Raw genomic sequence first — 9,549 nt, 5'->3', positions numbered from 1 at the left:
ATAGGGCAAAGGAGAAAATCCTACCTAAAGATCTATACGTTAGACTAAAAAGCGCAATAATCTGCATGCATAATTTATTTGCAGACTCATAACAAGGGGGAAAGGGACTGTAGTCCTGAATAGATTAATTATGTTTGACTTCATTTGGTTCTTACTGTTAATAGATTAATTATGTTTGATACTGTTAATATATGCTTACTATCTAGATTTTCTAGATTTTCCAATCTAGGGGGGTTATTCGCTGGTAAATGCAACATTTCAGTAATATACATTGCTTCTGCTTTTTCAATATATTGTATTATATAAACAACTTTACTGTTATGTAAAGAAGTGTTTTATTTTGTCTGTTCTGTAAGGTTTGCAAAGTCTTTCTTAGACCCAACTTAGGCAAGACAATTTAGTAAATCTCATAAATGTTAAAATCTAATAAAGGAAGAATCACTGACGCAGATTATTAAGGAAATGACACAATATTATCTATTTATTTTTTAAAGATAAAAACAAGACACAAAAGAATTACATGTTAGCCACTGTTTGTTAAAGAATCACTCATTTTACATTTATTGTTTTAAATACAATACTATGCATTCAAGTAGTCGGCAGTTATTGTTTAAATCTAGAAAAGACATAATCAGTCACTGACACAAACTATCAAGGCAATGAAACAATGTTAGTAATTTTTTTATACAGAAAACAAAGAAATGTTGAGCACCATTTGGTAAGGCATACTGAATCTTACAGATTGTGCTTAGTACAATACACAAGTGGCTGCCGGCTATTGTTTGATCAGGGAGAGGAATTCTTCTCTTGTCTTGGGGTCATCTCGGAATATTCCATGCATTGTACTAGTAACTGTTCTGCTGTTAATCTTCTGGACGCCTCTCATTACCATACACATGTGCCTAGGGGGAATCACAACCAGGGGATATATTTACTAAACTGCAGGTTTGAAAAAGTGGAGATGTTGCCTATAACAACCAATCAGATTCTTGCTGTCATTTTGTAGAATGTACTAAATAAATGATAACTAGAATATATACCCCTAAGAGATACATATTCCTGCTTATATTCAGTGTCATCAGTTACCTGGAATTTCCAACTTTTATATGTTTTTACAAGTGGCGGAACTATTAAATATTAAGCTGTTTAATTGACTGAGTTTGTATGCAAATGAGGCTGATAGGTTTTTTTAGTGAATATTGATAACTATTAAAATATTGGTAGGTGTTAACATGGTGTTAAATAGATTGTAACTTTTATAATTGCTCTTGTTGACTGGCCAATCACTCATCATTATTATGTACAAGATGCAGAACCAATTATTCATCCTGTCAAGTTCCTAGGAACGCATGACATCACTGTGACATGAGGTAGAGAATGATTTGATTGGCTGCATTCTAAACAGTGGTTCATCCGTTCATCCCACAAAGTGGCTGGCTACTCTGCAGAGACCGATTAAAACCCGATGGGGTCTTAGTCAAGACACTGGTTTGGGGCCCTTTTCCTCTTGGTTTGTCCAAAAGAAAACACCTAAATATGAGTTACAGTAATCTGGTACCCTCCATGGCTACAGAGCCTTAGGGAGCCTATTTTGCCTAATGGATAATCCAGCCCTGCTCCACTGAGTAAGAGACTAGTACACTTTAAACTACAGGAAGACTTGCTGAAAACGAATAGGACAAAAATGTAAACTGTACATAATAACAGTTCTGCAACAGATAGTTAGCATGACTTTATCTTTATATAAGATACATTTCTAAAAGTGTCTTTGGTGTAGAAATGTTCTATTAAGAAAATGTTTTTTTTTTTTATTTTGCACCATTTATACCAACTGTCCTGCAATATTTTTAACCCCCTGATCCTCTCCACGGAACAAGCATTATAGTGATGTCCTCATAGGTATACAGGAACAGAAGTGCAACAGCACAGAACTGTTGCAACTGTGGTACAGAAAATGTGTTACTCTGGTCCCATTAGTAAGACTCTAAGGGGTAAATGTATCAAGCTGAGAGTTTTCCGGCGGGTTTGAAAAGTGGAGATGTTGCCTATAGCAACCAATCAGATTCTAGCTATCATTTTGTAGAATGTACTAAATAAATGATAGCTAGAATCTGATTGGTTTTTCAAACCCGCCAGAAAACTCTCAGCTTGATACATTTACCCCTAAGAGCGCTGCTTTGTGTTCTGGGAGGTAATTATCATTTATGTATCATTGTAACTCATTTAAAATCTGTATTAAGATTAATCATGGTGTATGTTACACCACAGATTACATATTAATGTAAGTTGTTATACACAGGTTATACAGCTGTCTGAGAGCAGCTCTTTGCTTAGTCAATATATACAAGCAATTGGGACATGAGGAAACATTGGTTCTTATTAAATGTGCTTTGTGATGCACTGCTGGACCTGGCAGATGCTGACAAGGGAGAGGAACAACCTGTTTTTAGAGGGAAATAATTCAGTAATTTAATGTAGAAATAATAATTAGTATAACTGATGCAGTCTGTTGTTTTATTGGCCTTTTATACCACACTCTATCTACTGTTCCCTATAAACTGTGCATTCTATAAATTAGTGTGACACCTCATTAGGAAAATCAATTGTGTAGGGTGGCACTGAAGAGCAGATTCTCCTTGCAGAACTTTAGAGTGGATTTGTCATTAAGTTTAGTTTTATCTATTTAATTGCCTCACCCAGTGTAAAGGTAACAGTGATTACATTTTGCGTTAACTCACTGATGATATGTATATATGGATATACTCGTTTTTTGTTCTTTAAAAGACGTTACTTACGATGCTTCCATAACAACAGCTACTCCCATCGGTCCCAGGGCTTCGTTAATTGCTAGGGCAATTTGTTTTGTGAGACGCTCTTGAACTGTAAATAAATACAATGTTTTATTATTGTTTGCTTGATGATCAAAACAGGACACGGGTACATTTACTAAAATGCGGCTTTGAAAAAGTGGATATGTTGCCTATAGCAATCAATCAGATTCTAGCTGTCATTTTGTAGAATATACTAAATAAATGATAACTAGAATCTGATTGGTTGCTATAGGCAACATCTCCACTTTTTCAACGCCGCAGTTTAGTAAATATACCCCATAACGTGAAAAAATAGTATAGAAACCTGGGGGTATATTTACTAAATTTACAAGGTCAATGTACATGTTTTAGGAGTGTGTGTGTATAGAGAGAGAGAGAGAGAGAATCTCAATTACCAACAATCCTATTCCTATGATATGTCACTTTTGTATGTACATTCCAGAAGTAATAAATAATAATTATAAACCACGTGTACAAACCTTGTAGTCTCCGGCTGAAGATTTCAACAATTCTGGGGGGGGGGAAAATGCACAGTTAGCAACACTTTTATAGTTTTACCATTATTGTTGTATATATCACAAGTTTAGCACAACATTGTTTGTTAATCTTTTTATTGTACGGAAATCAGGTATGTTCAGAAGCATATTTGGTTTGGATTCATATCCCCTACACACAGTATCCTATGCCAAGATATTTTACCGTAAATCCGTCTGAGAAGGCTGAAAATACGTTAAAAAGATTTGTTTTAGGCATAGCTGCCTACTTTTATGCCTTCACTCTGGGAGATCCTAGAGAGTAAGTGAAAAAAAGTACAAGGGGGCAGGGCGCTGCCAATCGATCACGCCATGGAGGTCCCCATCCTGCCCAGTCCACTGGGAAGTGGACGGGATGCAGGAGAACCGTTATCCTCTGTGTGTGCTGTTATCTCGCGACCAAACTATAGGGGGCGACACAATGCCATATTGAAACCAATATTGGGTATGAGGCCCCATGGCAATAAGTGCATTTGGAAGAGGAACATTATCACCCTGTGTGTGCGGTCATCTTACAATTGCAGTGAAGCTGAAAGCTCTTGGGCCAAGTAGCAGATCTAGCCTGTTTTGTGATAAATCTGTGTGTTTTGTGATACATAGGTTGTCCTGTGATCCCCAGGGCTATCTTAGGGCTTACCACTGATCGAGGTTCACACAGCCAAAAAGTAGTGGTGCCGGGCAGGGGGTAAGTATATTTCAATAGAAACACAAAGGTACAGAAACTGAATCACCAGACATTGGATGCATTTCTGTTATATTCGTATAAGCGCTATATTGTATTCTATTTGTTGTTAATGAGTTACCTCGCCAGTTTGCTCAGTCCAACAACTTTTCTATTTGGTAAATAGCCAATGTGAACCTAAAAATACAAAAAAAGAAAGAAAATATTTTAACTTTTTAACAATCGATCTGTATCATGCTATACTTTTTAATATACAGAAACAATCTCAGGGTTAAGTTTAAAAAATGTATGTAAAATATTTGCAAAATATTTTTTCATCTTGTAGGTTTTTGGACAATTGGTAACAAATGATGTTAATGTGTGTGCTTTTATTCCTTTAAAACAGTTGTGAATTTATTGTAGTGTAGAGCTGACAGAGAGTACTGTTATCTTACTGTGCCATTCAGCTTCTTATCTATAAATATATAAATTTATACCCCCAGAATCTAAATCTTTCTCCCACCCTCTTAGATCTACCTCTGACCTGCGCCTTGTCTCATTTCTGGTAACCACCTCTCACTCTTGTCTACAAGACTTCTCCTGTGCTGCTCCCCAGTTATGGAATTCCCTACCACGCTCAATCAGACTCTGCCACAGCCTTCAAATTTTTAGGTGCTCTCCGAAAACCAATCTCTTTTTTAGAGCTTACCCAACTCCTGCTGATACTACTGACACTAATGCACCCTCACAATTGTCCCAATCTCCACTCTGAGCCACACTCGCTCCTCTTGTTTCAGCTGTACCCTCTTCCACTTAGAATGTAAGCTCTCTAATGAGCAGGGTCCTCCATACCCTTTGTTTTCATGTCTGCATTTATTTTGTCTGCCTTGTATGTCCCTGTTTTATGTATGTACTGTTCTCCCCGCTGATTGCCAATATGATTAAATTTTTTTCATGAACATACGCAGAGGCGTATAGGTCAAATCAAACAATTACAATACACACATTGTAATTTTATAATTTTCATAAGAGAATTTCCTTACCAGGAAATTTGCTGTCTATTGGCATTTAAATTTGATTGTATGGGACTTTCAGCATAACAATAAAACATTATTGCATTATGCAACCGAATTAATGTATGCGTAGCCATCTTAACTGGGTTCTAGCCCAACAGGCAGAGGCAGATGTTCCACCATAAAAAAAAAATAAAAAAAAAATATCATTGTAACTTTGCATTTTATTTTTTACTGAAAAGATTTCAAGGTTCATTTATATTTAATCCAACATAATATACTAAACTTTGTTTTATATATATATATATATATATATATATTTTCCCCTTTTATTTCTTTATCTCTGCACCACTGTTCATACCTGCATGCTTGATTTGTATGAATATTTGTTTATGCTTTGTTTAATGGTTTTGTTACATACCTTGCCAAAAAACGGTACCAAGTGATGTTCACAGAGTGAAAAAACGTCAATATCTTTCACAATGACAATTTCATCATGGTTTTCATCAAATATGGCATTGTTGAGCATATCTAAAACCATAAAAATATACATATCATATTTGTTATATTTTCAAGTTATGTAATTGTCACTGTTTTCTTATAGACTACATGTCTCATTGTTGTCTATGGAAATTATTTATCCTGAGTATTTTCATAGACGACAGTAGAAGGGATGATATCTTTATGCTTATAGAGCACTTCTGCCATGCGGGATACAATGCATTTTAGAAATCCAAATTCATTCTCTATTATTTTTGGAACATCTTGCAAAAGAGGATCAATATACTTCTATGTCCTATTCCCAGTACACTATAAAGCTAGGTATAAGCATCGGCCATCATACACTACATAAGTATGAACTATGTTTAGAATTGTTCATGGTTATTCCAATTAACGACAGTTGTTGATGTTTAAAGCGTGTGAAACGCTACACATATAAATATGACCAAAGTGTGGGCCTACTACCTCTATTCCCCATTTGTAAATAATGGACTGCAAGCATTATTTGGTTTTCTTCTGTCTTAGGCCCCTTACCCACTGGCATTGCATTTGCAACAAAAAATGCAAGTGCAAACAGCATGTGAAATGCTATGCATTTCCATATAAGTCAGATAAATATTTGCCCCCTATATGCACTCACCACATTGAAATTCTTTAGCATACGTTTGTAAATAAGAATGGAAGCCTTATCAAATATTACAGAGCCTTTCTCATTCGTTTCAATGGTACATTCATTTCAGTGGGGATTCTGGCACTACATGCGCAAAAACAGTACTTTATGTAGTGCCCTCATTGAAATGAATGGGCCATTGAAATGAATGGGAAAGCTCTGGTAATAAATAAATACCGAGAAACATGGTCATCATGCCACCTCCCTCCCCCAAATCCTCATGTAAGTGAATGTCTGCATTGAAGTGAATGGAGTGGGGCTGGGGTATTTTCAAAATACTCTTGTGATCTGCTATCGGGTATATACACAATTTTTATCCCATTGGCAACCTTTTAACACACAGAAACGGAGCAGGCGGCATTAAAAAACCATGCCACAGTGCAAGCGCAGGCAGGCGCAATTTGTGAAAAGTGCCATGCACACCTGCCACTGGTGAACGTGGCAATGAAGTTGACTTGGGGGGGAGGAAGCGATGAACACTCTCCAGGTGGGACATGAACTGAGCCCATGTGGATATCGTCCCAATTCCTCAACATCAGAAGTTGGGAGGTATTCTTTTAATAATATGTACCCTCACCATGTATTTTGATGTGTATATTTTTCTGGCATTTAAAGCATAATAGTAGGGAGCTTGTTAATTGAAAAATGTTGTATAACTAGTTATTAAGTAGACATGAATAACTGTATAATAAAATGTTTTGCAAATTGTTATGAGCTTTTCAGTTGCCTTCTTCTCATATAAATTTGTTGTTTCCTGTGGGCTGTATTTAGATAGTAGAAAATATGTTAGTATGTGCTCTTTAATTCCCCTCCATTCCCATATTTATTACAATAGAATGTGGCGGACAGCAATGAGTACAGACACTCTGGAATATAGTTAACCCTTAGTGCTGCAGCAGAGTAGAGACATTGATAAGTTTAAATGTTGGGTTTTTTAAACCTAAGGCAGCAAAACAAAAAAAACATAAATTTAAATGTTTGGAATTCATCTGAACAGCTGTGATATATATTCATTATATATATTCATTAACACGAAAAGACATCTTTTTTAAAATTCTTACTAAAAGTCATTCATTAAAAAAATTATTTATTAAAACTATTAATAATGTTTCTTAAATGTACTATGCCTTTAAAAAGCTAATACATATACCATGATGTTGTTGTGATACAGTAGGGAAGACTCCCAAAAAAACACAGGAATTTTTTTTATAAAATATTAATAATTCCAGGACAGTCTAAGGGTAGTGACACACCGGTGTTTTTAATGCCAGCACTTTTCAAGTATGTGAAGTGTTTATTTATTTATTTATTAAACTGAAAAAAGTGGAGATGTTGCCTATAGCAACCAATCAGATTCTAGCTGTCATTTTGTAGAGTGTAGTAAATAAATGACAGCTAGAATCTGATTGGTTGCTATATGCAACATCTCCACTTTTTCAAACCCGCCGTTTAGTAAATATACCCCTTCATGTTTATTTATATTCTCTGGAAAAAGCACAGAGCTTTTGAACCTCACAGCTTGTAACGAGCACTTATTGATGCCCTGTGTGAAAGGACAGCTGAAATAGAATGGATTTCAAAGGGGTCTATTTACCAAGCATTTTTCCTGTGGTAAACCCCCGAAAACAACAGTACCGTGAAATCACTATGTAGCATTGAAGCATCGCAGCAGATATCTCAGATATCTGCTGCTTTGCATTTCCTATCGGTTTTCTGAGCACTCCCCATAACAGTGTATGGGAAGTGCTCAGAACCGCTATGTATGAAAGTTCAACTAGAGAAACTTTTCTCTTTTTTTACATGTTAATGTACGCCATCTGAAGCTGGCGCCATCTGAAACTGGTGTACATTAACATATCTGAAAACTTTCGCGCTGTCCAGTTCTGCTCTGAAGAGCAGAGCTGGACAGCGCATGTGTGGAGGGATCATGTGATCCCTCCCTGTCAATCATCCTGCAGTTTGCCGGCCAGGATGTTACTGCGCATGCACCAACTATTCGGTCGGTGCATGCGCACTAACAAAAAAAAAAAAAAAGAGAAGATCACCGCAGCCTTGAAAAATGAGAAAAGACTGCGATGATCAGGTGAGTCACTTCTCAGGGACAGCAGGTTATCGGCACTGCTGTCCCTGAGAAGTTTTTTTAATACATAGCCGTTACTTTTCAATCCTTATCAAGGAGATAAGGATTGAAAAGTATGAAGTCAAAAAACGAAGGGTCATAAATAGACCCCAAAGAGAGAGCGGTTTTTGGGACGCTTGTTGAGTGATGAAAGTGCCCATGTGACATCCTGTACGTACTACTTATATAATGAATTACTTCAGTTTGGAGAGATTTGACGCTGCGCTTTAAATGACAAATTAGGCATAAATGTATAGTTGTTGGACAGAATTCAGTATTTACTAATTTCAGAAATGAACTTACCATGAACATTCTCCTGATAGCCTTTGGTAAAATACTGCATCGCTTTGGCAGCTCTCAGCGGGGTCTTCAGCAATCCTTCCCTGTCTGGCTTCTCCCCCAGCTCCCTGAGGATGGTGGTATAAGCATTCTGTATAGCCAGCATCTTGCCCTCATCATGTTGCTCCTTGCATTGGTCAACAGTTTGCTGCACCAAAGCCTTTTTCACCTCAATGGTGCCATTATTATAGCCGGATATGTAATTGCAGTTGACTTCTCCGTTCATGTGGTTGTTCATGTTGAATACGGTTCTTTGCAGCCCTCAGGGATTAATGATTGCAGAAAACAGTCAGAATAGCACTGATGGGTCAATGACTTCTGACAGTCAGTGACTGGATTCATCCAAGGAGCCTCCTGTATTTATACAACACCTATCACCAAGGCCAATCTCTGATGACGTTACTGCTGTCAAGTGTTACACTACAGTATTCTTTTCCAGCAGCGTGGCCTCTGCTCCCTGAGGCTATAGAGTACAGATGACTGATGCACATGGATTGTAAGGAAGAGGGTGTCTGATAAACAGGTTAGCTATGCTGCGCTTCCTGATGAGCCTTACCAGCCAAATGTCCTTTCATTCATTCTCTGTTCATACAGACTCTGCAGTTTATGTGCTGATGATGTACGTGTAGCAGACATTGGAACATTTACATGCTCCAACCACTAGCAGATTTACTATGAATCAGAGTATAAGTTACCATAGTAGATGTATTAACCGCGATTATGTGAAGATTAGGAAAAGGCAGATTTTTAGGACCTAAACAAGAAAATGGAGTGTAATATATGACCTCCGTTGGCCAATAAAGGTAGCACTTATAGTTGCGCAGCTCCGTCAGTGGATAATGCTGTATAGGGGTTAATGGTAAAAACAAAGGTGATAATCCA

At 37.0% G+C, this 9,549-nt stretch overlaps 1 protein-coding gene across 1 annotated transcript; it reads right to left on the bottom strand.

Moving 5' to 3' along the window:
• Positions 1–484: 484 nt before the first annotated feature.
• Positions 485–9,061, bottom strand: LOC142143029 (GTP cyclohydrolase 1-like). Its single transcript, XM_075200749.1, has 6 exons — positions 8,632–9,061; positions 5,460–5,569; positions 4,168–4,223; positions 3,311–3,342; positions 2,796–2,880; positions 485–902 (listed from the first exon to the last, which is right to left on the bottom strand). The coding sequence occupies exons 1-6, from the start codon at positions 8,903–8,905 to the stop codon at positions 776–778; spliced, it is 684 nt and encodes a 227-aa protein (XP_075056850.1). The 5' UTR covers positions 8,906–9,061; the 3' UTR covers positions 485–775.
• Between the last annotated feature and the right edge of the window lie 488 nt (positions 9,062–9,549).

Source organism: Mixophyes fleayi, chromosome 3 (assembly GCF_038048845.1).
Source record: "Mixophyes fleayi isolate aMixFle1 chromosome 3, aMixFle1.hap1, whole genome shotgun sequence".
Classification (NCBI taxonomy): domain Eukaryota; kingdom Metazoa; phylum Chordata; class Amphibia; order Anura; family Limnodynastidae; genus Mixophyes; species Mixophyes fleayi.
Note: the sequence above shows the minus strand (reverse complement) of the source record. Positions and strands in the feature narration are given on the sequence as shown.

Excerpts from the sequence above, each read along its gene's own strand:
- LOC142143029 (XM_075200749.1), bottom strand. The coding sequence starts at position 8,905 with ATGAACAACCACATGAACGGAGAAGTCAACTGCAATTACATATCCGGC. Across the intron at positions 4,224-5,459 it reads TGGTACCGTTTTTTGGCAAG|GTTCACATTGGCTATTTACC; the intron begins GTATGTAACAAA and ends TTGTATTTTTAG. Across the intron at positions 3,343-4,167 it reads GGACTGAGCAAACTGGCGAG|AATTGTTGAAATCTTCAGCC; the intron begins GTAACTCATTAA and ends CCCCCCCCCCAG.